General features: G+C 38.2%; 1 protein-coding gene across 1 annotated transcript in view; it reads right to left on the reverse strand.

Moving 5' to 3' along the window:
• PIK3C2G (phosphatidylinositol-4-phosphate 3-kinase catalytic subunit type 2 gamma) overlaps positions 1–18,052 on the reverse strand; it is a 189,138-nt gene that overhangs the window by 69,445 nt on the left and 101,641 nt on the right. The window contains exons 18-22 of the mRNA XM_066550141.1: positions 11,349–11,529; positions 9,659–9,766; positions 6,729–6,821; positions 4,471–4,600; positions 1,970–2,106 (exon numbers count right to left, since the gene is read on the reverse strand). Coding sequence (XP_066406238.1) covers positions 1,970–2,106; positions 4,471–4,600; positions 6,729–6,821; positions 9,659–9,766; positions 11,349–11,529 — 649 coding nt within the window. The remainder of the gene's footprint in view (positions 1–1,969; positions 2,107–4,470; positions 4,601–6,728; positions 6,822–9,658; positions 9,767–11,348; positions 11,530–18,052) is intronic.

Here is an 18,052-nt window from a genome sequence, read left to right on the forward strand (position 1 = left end):
AACCTGTTAAAATTTTACCAGGCAATTTTGAAAAGAGATTCATGAGACAGGTCTGAGTAAGAATGGTATAGGCATGGCACTAAAAGATTTCAAAGTTACAGTACAAGAACAATTTTCTGCATGAGGTTTTCACCTTTTCTGGAAGTCTACAGAAAACTTTAAGAAAAAAGGTGCTTAAAAAAAAAAGCTACTTGGCAGGAAATTGGCATTTTCTGTTCAGTGTTCTGCAGGCATATTGCAAAAGAACCTGTTAGGAAATTATTTGCAAATATTTTTGCACAAATAATGCACAAATGCAACCATTTGCTTTGTGAAGGGTGCAGGTTGCTCTACATCCACTGCACTGTTTTGTACCTCCTTCTATTTTTTTTCTCCAGAACTCAGTTCACGTCCCATGAATGTAAATCACAATGTATACAACGTAATACAGAAACCCAAACCATCCTAATCTGGATCTTAATGTTTTTTGGACAAAACCTACATTGGCCAAGGCAAATGATTATTTAGGCTTTCAGGAATTCCCTGCAGATGCAAGATGCCACCTGCAAAACTTAGGCCACAGCTCAAGAGTTGGCTGAATTTTATGTCTAACTGTGCTACTTACTCACTGTGATGACCTTGGATAAAACACTTAAGCTTTCTGTGATTTTGTTCACCCAACTGTAAAATGAGGATATTAAAGCTTGTCCTGCACCAGTTTTCTGGGCACCTTAGATCCAGTACTGTGTGAGTAAAAAATTATGAAGGAGTAAAAAAAGAGAAAGGTTCATTCACCAGCAAGCACAAAGGGAATGCATAGCAGTAATTTTATGCATTTCTTATGTAATTAGATCTGACTGCATTTTATATACTTAAAAAATTGGAAGAAATTGGGTAGGAATTGGTTTTAGAATATTCCACATGAATGGTATTTTTTACAAACAGCAGCTGCAGCAAGAAATCAAGTTTTCACTCAATAACTAGCAGTGCCTCTCTTTTGAATTGAAATGTTGTCTACACTTCTACCATAAAACTGTAAACACAAATCTTGTAAAAAAAACCCCATTCTACACATATTGCTCCTGTTTAATAGAATAAAATGATATATGAGGAATTCAAGAGTTTGTAGTCAAAATATTGATGAGAAAATGTCTATGGAATAATTACAAAATTACTAAACTTTACCAAACATATTTATAATACACACCTACTAACAAACTGCTGTAAAAGCATTTCATTCTCAGAGAGCTAAATACTCAAAGCACTCCTTAAAATTTAAAATTTTGGCCCTTATTTTATCATTTAAACTGAAAAGGCATTATAAAAAGATTCCCAGAAACACAAAAATTGAAAATTTTTTCAGGGGCCTCAGAAAATGATCACCCAACACGGAACTGATAGAAAAAAAGGAATTGATAGAAAGTTTTTCTGGGAAAACCTTTGCTTCTATAAATAAAATTTACAGTTTTTTTGGCTTATGCAGAACATCTAGTTTCATAAAATCAGGTGCCTACCATGGGATCTCATGAGAACAAGTGATACGAAAAGCATGAGCTTCTGTATTTTGACTCTGACTAGGTGGTTTTGATAAAACACCTTTCTGCAACTCTAGGTATTGGCCTGGTCTTTCCTAAATACAGGAAATCTTTATATGGTTTATACAAAATAAAGAATTTAAAGAGCTAACCTAAAAAATATTTTTTTTCTGAGTTCAAGACAATTTCTATTTCAATTTCTCTTCACTTTGCAACTAAATTTCAAAACATCTCTATGACACACGTTTATAGAAAATGCAATAGCATGCACCTGATAAAAAGAAATATTTCCTCAGCTAGAGAGGGGCATTTAAGTGGATTCCCTGCTTTCTCTGCGTGAGACTTGTTTGTCTCGTGTCTGAACCATTCATTTTTGCTGCCTGCAGTAATTTGGTTCTTTTTTTTTTCCCCATGGCATAGCATGAAATGTGTAATAAGCTTCATTATGATGTTACCTCTTGGTAACTTGATTCCAGAGGATGGTGATGGTGAAACCATTTTTTAATTGTGTTTTCTTTCAGTGGTCCTATCAGCCCAGACTCCCTGTGGATCTTCGCTAGGGTGGTAGCATCTGGCACCATCTGCACCAGTCCTAATCAGATGGAAAAGAGTTTGCATTAAAAATCCTCAACTTTAAAAACACAGAAAAATAATGCATATTGCCATTTGTTTGATCATTCCATGCAGGAAAAAAACTCCAAAAAAACATGAAGTTAAAAGCTAAAAATAACTAAGTTAAAATAAATAAATATGTTTAAAATGAATAATAAATAAATAAATAAATAAGTTTAAAGCTATAAATAAATAAATAAGAAAAACATAGGTTAAAAGCTTAAAAATAATGAATGCAGCACAAAATGTATAACAATATGTATATATGTTGTTTTAATCTTGCTCTTTGGAAATTAGAAATAAAAGGGCACTGAGTGGAAAGGGGCAGTTCTGTGAAGGAGATATCAAATCATCAATAACAATATTGTGGATATAACTGCCTCAAAGTACCAACAAGGTGAACGATTTAGCAAGATTCAAAGTGGGTGGAATATGCACAAAACCAAAAAACAATTAAAAGTAGGATCGGATATTTACTAATATAAGTAAATATTATATATAGTATAATATATAATACATATTATAAGTATACTTTTATATATTTAATTTATCATATAACATTCTATGTTATATATACTATAATACATAAAATATATAACATACATATATGTATATTATAATAATTATATTTATTATATTATATATAAAATATATATTATATATTTTATGTATTTTTATATATTATAAATGTATATTTTTATATATTTATATATATTGTTTCATGTGTATTTATTGTCTAGAAAGGTGCAGAAATTATTCTGGACTATGTGATGCTGATCACAGCTTGGAGAAAGGGTACTGGGATATTCAGAAATTCAGTGATACTGATCCAGTATGTCACAAACTGGGACTCTGAGGTGCAGAGAGAAGCCGAGCACTTTGCAATGCTTCACTTGAATCCTCAGTCTCTACTGCATGTACTTAATTCCTGTTTTTGTTCCTGAGACCTGGCTTTCCATGCCTGTCCCCATGTGTGGTCCCCTGACATGTCATCCTGATACTCTGCAGCTCAGAAGGACTTTCTCTAAGAATTTGACTTCCTGACAGGCTCCTCTACTGCACCACGCCTGGAAAGTGGAATTCTACCAAAGCTTTATTCACTTTTCACTGAATTACAGTGAAATTTTTCACTGAATTTCAGTGAAAAGTGATTTCTGTGCTGCACGACCATGAAATTACCATCTCCCACCCCCATGTGTGGGAAAGGTGGCCAGGGAGGAAGTCATGAGCCTAGGACTTGGAAAAACTGTGTACCCAAACCTCCCTAAGGTTGGGGTACATTTGCCCTATGTGACCACAGGCATGTCACTTTATCCTTAATAATTAACTGTAAATCTTTATCCTTAATAATTAACTGTAAATCAATTATCTTAGCACTGATGTGAACTCGTAAGGAAAGACATGTTTAAAATCTGTGAGACACTGAGGGGCTTTTGCTGCTATGATGCTGGAAGGAAGAGACTGTCAGGGTGAGAATATTATTTGCAGATGATCCCTGTATCTCTCTTGGCAAACATCAAATTAAGCATTAGTATATAGAAGAGTCTATATATAATGTCATGTCCAGAAATAGTATTCTTGTATTATCTGCCTTTGAAGCAGAAGCTTTCAAGCTTTGATTCCCATCCCACAAAGAAGGGAGGAGATTTTTCCAGGTCACCACCACCACATGCCTTGTGTCTGAACTCATCTATACTTTTCTCTTATTTCCTTTAGATCATTCCTCCTCTCTCATGTTCACTTTGTGCCTCAGAGAGCAACGATTTTCTTTTAATTTTTCTATTTTAATAGCTTTTGTACAGCAGGTAATCTGGATACATCATCCTTCTCTTTGAGCTAGGATTATTTCCAGTAGAAGATTTGGTCAGGGAAATATAGGCAGCTTACTGCTGTCAGCAGATTTCTACAGCAAGCAATTGGTATCCCTGCTACAGCTCTGCTACAACAACCATAAAAGAGAGAAATAGAGCTTTCAGATGAGTCAGGCCTGCCCTAAGCAACATAAATCACAAGAATAATATTTCAAAATCAACAGCACAAAGCTGTCATCACTTGTCTGCAGGTACTTTGTGTAGCCACATGCATCTAGGCTCGTTATGCATCTATGTAGGAACACACTGGATTAAAACTTCAGTAGCTATGGCAAATTTTCTCCAAAGCCCTCTTTTTGATATGTGAATTTAAGAATGTTTTGTAAGCTGACAGTGTTGAGGCTTTTGGAAAATTCTAGTTGCTACAAAATCCAATGAGTTCTAGAGAGGCAGAATAAATAAATCTTATATGGCACTGTTTAGATGAAATATGAATAATGTAATACAGGCTCCTTTTGTAATTTTAGACTGACCTTGTCCTTTCCCTGTAGATAAACACCTGTAAATGATCATTTGCATATCCAGTCCCTCTTGGAGCCAAATGTTGTCCATCAGGTGAATAATTTGCAGAACCAACATATCTTGACGTAGATCATCACCTATCTGTGAAAATTGCACATGCAATTCATTTTTCTTCTTCAATACCAGACAGAAATAATGTCCTATTTAACTGGGACTTTTTTGCCCACCAGAGCAGCTACATTCATTTCAGTAACTCTGTCTTGTTTTCCTTCAATGCTCCTACTTACCTCTCAATAATCTCAGGAGAGGACAGAGTAGATGGCACACACAGACAGAGACAGTTCTGGCCGCCACTGAGATGGCAACAAACGATCTGTACTTAACTGTGGCCTTTCTGCTTATTATTCCAATGTAATTATTAGAATTTGGAAATTTAATCCAGAGGTAGGATCCTAATTTAGTTACATTTTAAAGTCTCCTTAATGCTGGATCCCTCTGCACAAATGACAGCGTTTGTCTCACGTTAAGCCTCACAACTTGGTATTTGCAAGGGAATTTTACACAAATTTACATTTAATCCATAATGTGATTCATATTCAGTTCCAAGCAGTGATGACCCCTCTCCCCATGGAGTTAGTCAAACAATAATCTCAGGGAAATGGGGCTTTAATGGTAGCCACAAGAATTAATGAAGAGATTATTTTCAACCATGGCTGAGTAAATGGCCTGCAAAAACAACAGCCCTGATTTTCTTTCCCCTCATCCCACTCCATGTAAAATACTTATTTTTTATTGGTATTTTAAGTGCCTTATTCTTTTGTTATATTCTTTTTACACAAGTATTCCAATCTACAGACATTTACTCCCAGGAAAGTACTTGAGGAGACAAGTACTTCATTTTAAAAAGACAAAATATCTGAATCTATTTTTATCTCATCAAAAGACTCCAATTAATTCTTCTTAGCACCTAAAAATGTAAAAAATATCTTACTCTCTCCACTTACCTTCCCTCACATATACAGTGGGAAGACAATTTAGTAAGATATCCTTATCATTTACTGTGCTTATCATTTATGTATGAGTTATCTGTCATGAATAAGCAATGTAACTATAGTACAAGCAAAAGGTATTTTAGCACAATGTTTTGCTGACAGGAGAAGGTGACAGCAGCTAAAATACTTCTACAGCAACTGGACAATGAGCTGCTTGCTGAACATTACTAGGTAGAAAAAAATTGTTTGAGTAGAATCAATACAATTGTTTAAAAGCCCCATGAGCAGGTATTTGCTCAAGTGGGTAGGAACCTGCTACTTAATATTGATTCTCAGATAAAACAGCACATGAAACAGGTTTCTAAATGTTCAGAAAAACTTAAAATTGCTAATTTCTCCCCTTGGCAGGCCTGGAAAGCTTACTTCTATTTCTGAGAATCACAGCTGCTCTAAAGGGCAAGTTAATTTAAGACAGCATAGAATCTAGGTTTTTAAAAAAATTATTTATATCAATTTTTTAATTTCTCGTTTGGAAAATGATTCTGAAAAATACCTAAGAATAATGCCATTGGCAACCAACCATTTTTTACCCCTCAGCCATTTTATGAACTTGTGTTCTTCTCTAAAAACAATATCCACTATTAGGGAAGACTTCTGCTCTTTCAAAAGAGAACTAACTTTAAAATTGTCTTTTGTGGTTGTGCTGTTCTGAAGCCTGAAGCTTTTCTAGGTGATAACTGCAAAATAAAGCAGAGTTTATTTTGAGTCAGTTCCTCCAAGTAATTCCAATCAGACAAAACTCCTCTGCTGCCTCCTCCAGCTCCATCTTCCTCAGCCCATTCCCCCACACTGGCTGACAGGGGCAGAATTAGGTTTGTGTGGCAAATGGAGCCTCTAACACTCCAGTATTTTGATTTTTTAGAGACATATGGACGAGGTTGAGGGTTCAGTCACTCTGACCTATCTCTTCTCTGAGACCTGCCCTAGTTAATAAACTAGGTTTAAAATATGAACTTTATATTCTAGTCTGGTTGTCTTCACTAAGGAAAAAATTGCTATAATTTGTTTGTTCTCTGTTGATCAAAAAGGTGCCACTTCAGTGTATTGCCTCAACATGTTTCATTAATAGTTCTAGTGTCAAAAATAATAGGGATAAACAAGCAGCAGAGCTAAATCAACTATTTTCGGACTCAGGGTTTAAAAAAAATATAAATTAGATGAATTTTAAATGATCATTTTCCATACCAAAAGACCTGAGGAATGGAGGAAGAACATACCTTAAAAATCACATTGATGTTTCCACTTGGAGCATTCGCATTGATGAAGGAGATTTTTAAGGGAAAGGCATTGGATGTAAAATAAGAACATGACTGCAGGGGAAAGAAAGATGAGACAGAAGAACAACAGTGTCACATAAACAAAACACCAGGCTAATACAATACCTCGGAAAAAGATTCCAGCTTTAAACACTGCTCAGTAGCAGTGGCAGCAAAAATAAATAATTCTTGATATTACTGACTGTTTCATTGGGTCTGAAAAACAAGAAATTCTTGTCCCCAGACAATCTGCTTCACTTAAATATCAGACCATATGAACAGATAATATTTTATGTGCTAATTGTTTTTTCATTTTCACTCAGGCCTATCAACAATAAGCTTTGCCTGTAACTGGGTGGATGAATTATATAAGACTGATCTAATGAGTTTTAAAGCATTGAAAAGCCTGTGGTCCCATCGTTTTCTGAAAAAACCGCAGCCCTGACCAATCAGATATGGAAGCAAAGAACCTGCCAGTTTCTTTGATTACCTCACTCTGTCTGAGGATACAGCAAATTTTGAAAATCATGCTTTATTTTATGTGGAATTTATCTTAATTAAACACAAACTGACTTTCATGCTCTACAGCTCCTTCCACCTGAAGATCTCAAAGGGCTTCAAAAAGCATTAATGAGCCAAGCACTGCAAATCCTGTGAGAGTTTGGGGTGGAATTATTACCCTCATTAAAAACATCCAAAGAAAGGTGGTAGGGAAACCCGTCAAAACCAGCTAGAGACAATGGTAAATTAATGGTCTGGTTTGTGGAAATAATGAGCACCACACAAGAGCTGCTGCTGTCCTTACAGGGTGCAGTGCAAGGGAGGCTCAATTTGAGCTCCACCAGACACAGCTGTCTGCAGCTTTTCATCTGAACATCTCAAAGCATGGCACCAGCAGGCAAATATTGTCTCAGCCACTGCAAACCTCTGGGATGGGCCAGAGCCATTATCAGTAATGAAATTCTGATCCCTCACCACTGAAATGATTCCATTTCAGTCGGAATTTTGCCAACTGAAATGTCTCAGTGAGTGCTTGAAAGGTTCCTGTGGGATGATGTGACTCTGATGGGGCTGTGAGCAGGGCTTGCTACTGGTAAAATCAATAGATGACACCAAAATGAATTAAATTTAGGTAATTATAAGCACTTAAAAGTTCTAATTTGCATGATTATACTGACGTACAGTCCAATCAAGAAGCGACATGTATTTATAGAAAGATAATGGCCTATAATGATATAAGAAAAATGAGAAAAACCCAAAAAACAAAAAGACCTCTTCAGACATTAGATTTAAACATTTTTGTATCTGTCCAGCCAAGCTAGTGCAGTATAAATAGCATGACTTTATGGTGAGATACCTTTCCATTAGTCATTATTTCCAAAAGCCTGAAAGCAGGGATCAGCAGCAGGCTTCAAATCCTTCTGACTTGTATCACACACAATTTGCCCAAGCCTGTGGGGTGCTGGAAGACCTCAGTTCTCAGCCAGATCAAGGCTGAATAGCAATTACTTGGAGAAACACAGGTCAGAGGCAATTGAAAGGATCAGCACCTCTTAGAATCAGGTCTACTATGGATAATGAACCAGAGAACAAAAATAGAGCACAAATTACTGTAATTAGGCAGTTATAACCGGTAATATATATGGCTGTTCAGGTTTTTCTTTTTCCTCATGCTGGATGCATTTTCCTTCTCCAGAGATGAATCAGCTAACTCCTGGCTCTATATTGTTTATGAAAATATTTCTGAAAAATGCATAACTGAATCTTAGTACTGCAGTCAAGTCAAGTAACACTAAAGAGCATTGCTATTGCCTTTATCCTTATGTCATGTTTAATAGGGGTCATAGAGACAGGTAAGTTAGTATGAATATTTAACATTTTAGCAATTCTCAGTCAGCTCAGCGAACAGACAACTGGCTCCAGAGTTTTTGCTGCTCTCATATCTGACATAGGAGAGTCTTGGATGGGAAAAACACCAAGGGCTACCTGGTGGGTATTGCTGGCCAGGGGCTATGTACAAATCACAAATGGGATGGGACTGCTTTGGAACGTGCTTTGAGCTGTTTGATTTTGCAGCATCAGTCTCATTACATGGTTATGACAATGGGAAGATGCCAGCAGTTCACATCCCAGGCAGCAGACGAGGAACTTAATGTTACAACTCACTTTAAAAGTTTTTTGACCAATCACACAAAGCAAGAGCACGCTGACAGCAGTTCCATCCAACCACTGTAAGCACATGTACCATTGGTTAAAACAATGGTTGCTTATTTTGAATAAAATAACTGCTTGTAAGCCTTAAAACACAATACACAGAGCTCCATTATTAGGCTTAAAACTCCCTAATATCTCCCTAGATAAACTTTTTTTGTAGCTTAGGGAGTTATTCTAGACAAGCAGATCATTCTTCTACATGTCCTTACTTTTCTACTTCTTACATAATTTTTCTGCTGACCTATCTCATGGCTACTGCTTAGCTCTAATCACAGTTCTGCTGTCTCTGAGGCCTGCCTTTTGCAGCTTTCCCAAAACCCTCTGATTTTATGGATTCCCACAGTGGGAACCAGGTCCCAGCTCCCAGGTATTCTTGCCAATGCCAACACCACAGCAGGGCAGCTGAGTTTCCCTACAGAAACTTAGCTGGGGATGGGCTGCTCAGAGGTGAAATCTCTGGCTGGTGTGACACACGTGCAGCAGCCACCCCACCCATCCTGTCACCTCTGCCTCAGCCAAGGCAAAGGTTTGAAGGAGATTAGGCTGGGTGTGAATCAACCGGATAGTTTATTCTCTATATCACTACGATAATTTCCTGATCATTTCCATGCAGGCATTCTCTCCTTCTCCCCTCTAGACTAAAACCCAAAATTGAAGGTGTAATGGATCACACTTACATCTGCCTCTATGCCTTGCACAACAAGCGCGGGGTTCAGGGGCAGCCGGCAGAGCTTCACCTCCTGGAAGAAATGCTGCAGCCTGCAGAGCTCCACCTTCAACACCTCCTGCAGCACAAGAACCATTATGGCAGCATGAAAGGACAAAAAAACCAACTTTTTATTTCTTTCTTTCTAATTTTTTTTTTTTACTGTCATTCTTTACTTTAAACAAGCAATGCAATTTCCAGAGCTGGCAGCATCCGTGTGACCTTACAACAACTAATGAGGTCACACTGGGGTATTAAAAATAAGAGCTGTAATTTTACTCCACATTGATGCCTTTTCTGCCTAGATGCACTACCAGCTCATACTGCCCCATAGTTCAGATGGAAAGAGTCAGTTTCCAACAGCATGGAGTGACAGGACAAGGGAGAATGGCTTCAAACTGAAGGTTTAGATTGGATGTCTGAAAAAATCTCTGCCTGTGAAACCAGGCTGGATGGGGCCACCTGGTCTGGTGGAAGGTGCCACTGCCCATGGCAGGAGGGTTGGAACTGGATGATTTTTAAGGTCTCTTCGAGCCCAAACCATTCTGAGATTCTATGATTCAACACCCTTCAATAGGGCTCAATTAGCCTTGTATTGCTCTGCTGTATCTCTTGGGCTTTTTTGCCTTTCCTAAGATCTTCCCAATTTGTTGCTTGTTGCCTCAACACTGTGATCTCCCTTGCCTAATTCTGTTAACTGCAAGGTTTGGGAGCTTCTCAGTATCATAGTAACTGCAGCCTTGAGATTAATCTCTAAAATCTGAATTATGCATTAGTAATGTATAATGTATTACTACTCTTTCTTCTTCTTTGCATGGATTTTCCTTCTGCAAATATTTTTGTCTTTTTACTTCCATGTTTGCTTTGCTGCTCTCAGTAGCAGCACTGAGAGTTTTCTGAGAAACCCTTTGAAAACCTTTGAATCCTTAACAAGGCAGAAAGATTCATGATATTGTTCATGATAACCAGCAGTGGCGAGTACATTTTTATTTGGCTTTCTGCTCTGCCTTGCTGAGATTTCAACGAGAAGCTGTTTTACACACCAGGAAAACAGCAGTTGTCCTGGAAAATTAACAGATCTGAACTGGAAATGTACCTATGCAATATAAAAGCTGCACCCACTGGAGAAGATAACTGCAAGTTTGTCATGGAGGCATCTCTGCAGATATGTGTTCAGTGCTCATTGCTGAGAGCTGTATTTGAGATATTAGCCACATTCCACTATGGTTGTCTTTGCTGAGAAATGAGGCTATGTCCAGCCTGCCAAGAACAACTCTTAGTAAAGCTTCCCAGAAATGCTGCAGCTCTGCAGGGGTCAAATATTTTGAGATGAGGTGCTGAATGTGAGCATTCCTCTCAGTGAAATGATATTCAGCCTTGTTGCCATCATTTCTGGCCACCTCCAGGCCCATTTGAGAAACCACTGATGAAGGAATTTAAATGGATTAAAAGATCTGCAGACCTCAAGAGCAGCAGTGATGAGAGTTGTCCCATTAAATATCTATGTGTTACTTTTTTTAGAGCTGAAAAATATTAATAAAGCTTAGTTAAGTCTTTGGTTTATTTATGTAAAGGGTATTAAAAGAAATAGGTGTTACTTCAGAAAAAAATAAAATTCCCTACAGAAACTTGTATGGAAGGGGAAATATCTTTTAACAAACCTTTTTTTTTGGATCACTGGCAGCTTTCACTTTTGTGGCAATGTCTTCCAGAATTCTGATGAGTTTTTCTTCCTTAGAAAACTCATTGTTCAGGGTCTGTCCAGCACAGAATTGGAGAGCAGCCAGAAGTTTCTTATACCATATTCTGAAATGAACTTCATTCTGTGCATTCTTCAGCAGCCTGAAGGAAGGAGGAAAAAAAAAATCTGTGTATCTAAAAATGAATTTTATTATTTATCAGTTCTAGCAGGGACAAGAAACTCCAGACTAATCTACATTTGGTCACTTTGGGCAGCAGAGAATGAAAAAAAATGTTATTGCTTCTAGGCAATGAGACTCAAGTTCCATTTGATAATAATGAGTTTCCAAATGTGTTGAAAAAACAGAAAACTGTCATTTCTTATTGTCATACATAGTGCAATGCCTCTATTGCTTTTTTTTCTGCAAGAAAAGTTAACAAAGTGAAAAGAAGTTGCATTTTTGAAGGCCAGTGTTAAATATATATTCCTAAATGTATTTTTTTCCTGCCAGTTCATTTATCCAAGCAAGCGCATCTTTCAGCTTTCAGAAGGTGCTTTTAAAGACTGTTTTAGTCTCAGATGTACCATCAATTCTAGAAATTTTCACTATTTTAAGCTGAGAAGACATTTCTGAAATTGGCTATACTGCTAAAAAGAGTGAAATGAGCCCATTTTATTCCCTTCTTTACTGGCAATTGCTGGTCTAAAGCAAAACTCAGCTTTTAGTTCTTCTGAAGCCTGCAAAAGCTTTGGAACTGGAGTTACTGCCAACATAAAATCAGAAATAAAGCCAAACCCATACACTTTTCAATAATAATCACCATGAAGTCTTCTCTAATTACACATTTATTTGGGTCAGGAAAGCTGGGGAGTTTAGGGTTTTTTTTTTAAATCAAATCGATCATTGGGAGATCTTTTCCTTCTGCAGGCCAGAGGTTCTGTACACTGTGTGATTTATTTTTCTAAGTGTAGATGGAATCACCAGCTCTATACTGTTGTTAACATCCTGGGATTTCCCTCAGCCTGAAGGACTGGTGAACTGCTCTTTGCTTTTGTGTGAACTCTCCCCCTCACAGCTTCACTCTTGAGAACATCTGAAACCTTAAATTCCTTATAAATGTCTGAATCTTTATGCAGCTTCCCTTACCTAAAATAATGCCACTTTTCACAGGACAGAAATCAGAGAAGCTCTTGACTCTCAAGGCACATCACACAAATGAATATTCATATGTCACATCATAAAAAACAAGAAATTATTTGAAGCACTGATATGTAAGGGTGAAAAAAAATAATTCCTATAGACACTTCAACTCCTGCAAATATATATATGACTAATAATAATAATAATAATAATAATAAAAGGCATTACAGTATTGCCATAATCTGATATCTATATAATATATATAATCTATCTATATAATATATATAATATATAACAGGATATATATGACATATAATAATCATATATAAGGCATTACAGAATTGCTAGTGCAGCACATGACTCTTTTGGTGATGAGGGACCTTTCATGAAGCAGTGATTTTTCTAGGTCCTCTTTTCCTATGTAATTCAAGGCATAACAATATCACCTACTGGTTTTCAGAAATCAGTAGGTGATATTTTTTCCAGTTACACAAAACCTCTGAACATCTGAGGATTTGAAAATCCTTAAAGAATGAGTGGTGTTTCTAACAGAAATGCCTAGACATGAAAGGGAAGCAATATGAGAAGTTTATCATCAACACTCTCTGGAGAAGTCTGAAATGACTTTTCTTTTTTCACTGTAGACTAGTAGAAACAAATAATTACTTTTTGGATCTGAAGGAAATACAAGTTGTCATTGCAGTGCCAGGTGGAAGGCAAACCTGAGCACACAGAGGCTGCTGTGTTCTTACCCTGAACCTTTCACAAAGAGAGGAACACTGCACACATGGCAGTGGATAAACATATTCCCTCCTATTTCCATCAGAGTAAGCCCAAGATTCCACAGGATGGGATTCATCTCCTTAAATGTCAATAGCTCATGCCATTTTAGATATCCTAGGAAATCCACTTCCCCCAGCTGCTGCCTTGGAAGGGCATGGGTCCCCTAGAGGCAACATCTCATGTGTGCCACTGCCATGCAGATATCTCAGATTCCCTGTGCTGTCTAAAATAACCTGTGTTTAGGGCACTGCATCACACTCTGCCTTTTAGCTCAGCTGTAGGCAACAAGACTATTTAAAATAAAAACATACTCAGTCCACTTCAACAGCAAGTCAGGAAGAGACTTGATGATTATATTTTAAATAAAGGATTGTTGATTATCCTTTAAATAAAGGATTGGTGATTATCTTTTAAATAAAAGCATCACTGGTACAGTCCAAATTGTCACATGGGCAGGAATTTTAGTCTACCAAAGCAAAGCCCAGCTCAGTCTCAGTGCAGCCACAAAGTGCATTTTTATTGGCACACAGTCAGATTGAACTTTTTCATTTCTGTCCTGCAAATACAAATGCACCGAAACTATCACTGTGATATCTGTTTTGAAATGCTGGTGCAGAGCCTTGTCTGCACTAAGGCTTGCACTAGAATCAGCTCCTGAGTATCTAAATCACGTTCATTCACCTACTCCATTTTCAGCAGTACATATTTAGGGAATCCATAAAGGCTACCTCTTCATGTTTGAGATGTCCTTTAATCCTCTCAGATACAGAGAACATTAAACCAGCTTTTATTTCCACTAAAATGAAAGGCTTAGGATTTCACATAGAGCAAGCAAAATAGCAAAACTAAAACAGTTCACTATTTTAAACAGAGCTACTCCCTGCATAACACAGATCAACGTGGAAGATCCATGTTTTGATTATTCTTGTGGCTGAGTGTCTACAGAAAATAAGCTTATACACACCCATATGATATAACAATTTCCTTTTCCTTTCTGAGAAAGGAGTATGGGCCAGATTCAGAGAGCTCATGCATAAGATGGACATGAGGACAGAGGATGTATGGGCAGGTGTGCTCCTAAAAGCCTGCAGACCGCTCTTTGCAAAATAATTTGTACTTACTGGCTGTACCTTTTACATTCATTCTATAAAATTTCTATAAAAGTGGTCCCAAAGAGCACACACAGGACAGGTTTTGATGTGATGACTCATTGTAGGTTTTCCTGAAATGTTTGTCCAACAAATGAACAAATATATTATTGTAGTTCTGTCCTCCCAGCTTGCTGGCACACACATCTTCACCCTGCCAAGGTGAGAACTCAGCAGAGATAGGAAAATCTGCAGCTTCTGGAGTTGTGAGATGGAGAAGTGCTCAAGACACTAATGAAATTTTCAAGTTAGAACAGGATGCCTAGCTGAGACAGAGGAAGACAAAATTGGGATAGTTTAAAACCCAAGGCTGCCAGTAAAGAAGCATGTGAAGTTGGTTTTTCCTGATAATATTCAGAGGATTGCAAGACATAAGTCTGTAAAAAAGCCTGGCTTTATGCCAGGCTAGATGAAGCATCTAGCTCCTAACAACAGAGAGGATCCTTACTCTTCAGGTCCTGTGATCTGGGACAAACACCCTCATTCTCTCTGGTGAACTCAGACACCATCCCCAGGTCACTTTTGTGAAATAGTACAGAAGGAAATTGACCTGAAATCTAGAAACTGAGTAAGTCAGGTACAGGGGTGCTTTGAAAGATGCCTCTGCCTTCTGCAAGCAGCTGCTCCTCCTCTCTGCACACACCTGCTCCTGCAAGCTGGCTCCAGCCCCATTTCCTGGCACTCACAGTTGCAGGGCTATGAGTGAGTTCCCTGCACCTAGAAATGATGCAAGAAGGCTGGGAGATTTTTGCCACAGGGAAGAAAGGAAGGTGGAATTGAGTCAGGCTGCTGTGTCAGAGAAGAAAAACCAGGCTAAACCTAGCAGATATAGAGAAAAGGGTAATTAAGGGGGGAAAAAAAGAAGGAGATTGGATGGAAGGAAGGGTCCTGGCGGAAAAACAGGTGAGCTGGCCTCATTCTCCCTCTGTGGTGCTGGAAGACAGGGAAGCTGACACAGTCTGCTCTCTGAGTAGGATTTGGCAGACAAATGAAGGAGTGAGGTGGCTCAGACAACTCTGCTGCTTGAACACCTGTTCCTTGTCTCCTCAGAAAGGGGAGCAGGGTGAACTGGGGAGCGATAACTGACAGGACAGATGAGCTCACAGGTAGCCTGTCAAACCACTTGGTACCAAAAAAACCCCAAGAAGAAAAGGGCAGGATTTGCAGAATCTTACTGCAGGTTTAGCCCCTACCTGTTACAAAGGAGCAGGGCAGTTTGACTGGGTTATTTGGACACAATATCAAGAAAGTGACCCTGGTAATTTGTTTCCAAGTGCATTTCTGGGATTTATTACACAAAAGTGGTGCCTGCCAGCACACAGTCTCTACAGTCTGCAAAAGGTTTTTTGAATTCAGAGACACACCATGAAAACAAGGTGTCTTAGGGGTGTAAGGTGGGTGCTGAGGTACCTTCTGTTGTTGGTCCATCTTTGGTAAACCTGACCTTGTTCTGAAGGTGCATTTCATGTTTGTTTTCTGTTTTGCTAAGTTGGAGGCAGGACAGATCACAGAAGAAGAAAACAATGGTACAAGACTGCTGCTCATTATGGCAATAATTGCTTTAAAATTATTCTTTGCAGCCCCTCATATCAAAGATTAGCACACAAAACACTCCTCTACCACTGTACAGTTTCTGTGTTTGAAGTTGCCATCTGTCTTAATTATCCTTAGACATCCTGCAAAACTCCTAATCTGTCCTTTGTGCTTTATTGTGCCACGGAGCTGTGGCACACGCCTGAAGCTTTTAACTGTTTTCATTTTCTGCTCCTTGAAGAAAACATTTTACTGTTTGCATTCCTAAACAGGAGAACAAGGAACAGGGCTGGCTTGGCTGTAGGACTTCACTCAGGCTTTGCAGCTCCTTAACTCTCAGTGCAAGTTCCCCAGAGACACATGGATGACAGAGATGACAAAAATCTACAGCTGAAGATTAAGGACTCCATCTACCCTGTGACAGGTCATGAGCGGGCAACTGCAGCTATTAATTAATTACTCAGCTGCAAGTAAACCCTCTCTTTTTTTTTATCTCCCCAGTAGTACACTGGACAACCAGTCTCAAACTTCTGCCATTAATTAATTACTCAGTTGCAAAACCTCTCTGCTTTTTTAACTTTTATCTCCCCAGTAGTGCACTGGACATCCAATCCCAAACTCTAGAAAGGGGTGATTTATGTACTACAAATCAAAGAAAAGGAAACAGAAACACAGAAACAACAGCAGCATTGTGGGTGGAACTACTGGGGCGTTGCAGATGACAAAATAACAGACATAAAAACAAACTAACAGGTGAGAAGCACTAAATGCCTGTCATGTTAAGAACAATACAATTTCTGCAGGGGAAAATAGGGAGCAAAGTCAATTAGGCAGAAGTTACTGTGCAAGAAGGATGGAAGAGAAATTACAATTCTCCCAAGAGACTGGAGTACCCAGCATTTTCCATGGATTTACAGAAACACAGAGTAAGGACATCAACCTGACTGGAAGGATAAAGACTGAACTTCCTTTTGGTCTCCTTTTTTTTGACCAAGTACAAAGCCAACAGGAAGGGAGAGGCACAAAAGGCAAAGCTCTGCTTCATCTGCTGATCTTTCATCTGTATTTCTAGTCTAGAACAAGAAAAGAATGAAAGTTTATGTTTCTTGAGTAGACTGAGTGAAGTGTGGTACATTTTCTATGACTATTTCAGAGAAATTCTATTTCTCTGAATCTTTGTCACCAATAAGCCTCCAAGATGAAGAAACAGCAGCTGTTCAGCTGCTTGAAGCACCTGTCCACTTTTGGCTCTTCAGTCCTCTCATATGAAAAACCTGCAGCCAGTTCCACATGCTGCTTCTCATAAAACAGAGCTGCTTTTATAGACACATTTTTCAAAGCATTACCCTTAACAGAAAATAACTCTGATTAAAGTGAAATTTTGTTTTAACATTCCACGTGATTAATTTGCTTTTGTTTTTCTGATTCTTTTTTTTTATAGCATAGAACAGAAGTCTATCACGTTGATCTCCGCTTGACAACAAAATATTGTTGCAGATATATAAAGTATGGGGGTTAGGCTTGAGAAACACAACATTGCCATTATTTTCTAACTTCCTAAAGTTCTTTATGAACACCACAATACAATCTGCATTCAGACAAATCACTTGATTCAGTACATTGAATCAAGGCAGCTCCTCCCACTCCCACTGAGTGCCTGAACTGTGGAATGCATGTCCTGCCGACTCACATAAAAATTACCAGATCAGTGAAAACAAAGACCATGCTCTGCTATGCAGGGAAGGTGCCAAACCCTGCTGAGGTTGCCTGGCAGAAAAATGTTTTGTTTGGTATGTGATATAGCTAGGTGCACACACTTTGCATTAAGAAAATGAATCCCAGATAAAACCAGTGTTGTCTGGAGGAGAAAGAACTTGAAAGTGAAACAGAAATGAAATGAACCTTGAAAGTGAACTGTATCAAGAATTAATTGAAAGTATAATGCAAAAAGCACAGGTATCACCAGCAGAGAGAGAAGCTGCTTGGTCTAAGGGTTAAGTAAGAAGCAATCACGCCCAAAAGGTCTTCTCCAATTTGTTGAATGGATATGATAACATCAGTGTAAGTGCTACAAGAATC

Source organism: Molothrus aeneus, chromosome 5 (genome assembly GCF_037042795.1).
Source record: "Molothrus aeneus isolate 106 chromosome 5, BPBGC_Maene_1.0, whole genome shotgun sequence".
Classification (NCBI taxonomy): domain Eukaryota; kingdom Metazoa; phylum Chordata; class Aves; order Passeriformes; family Icteridae; genus Molothrus; species Molothrus aeneus.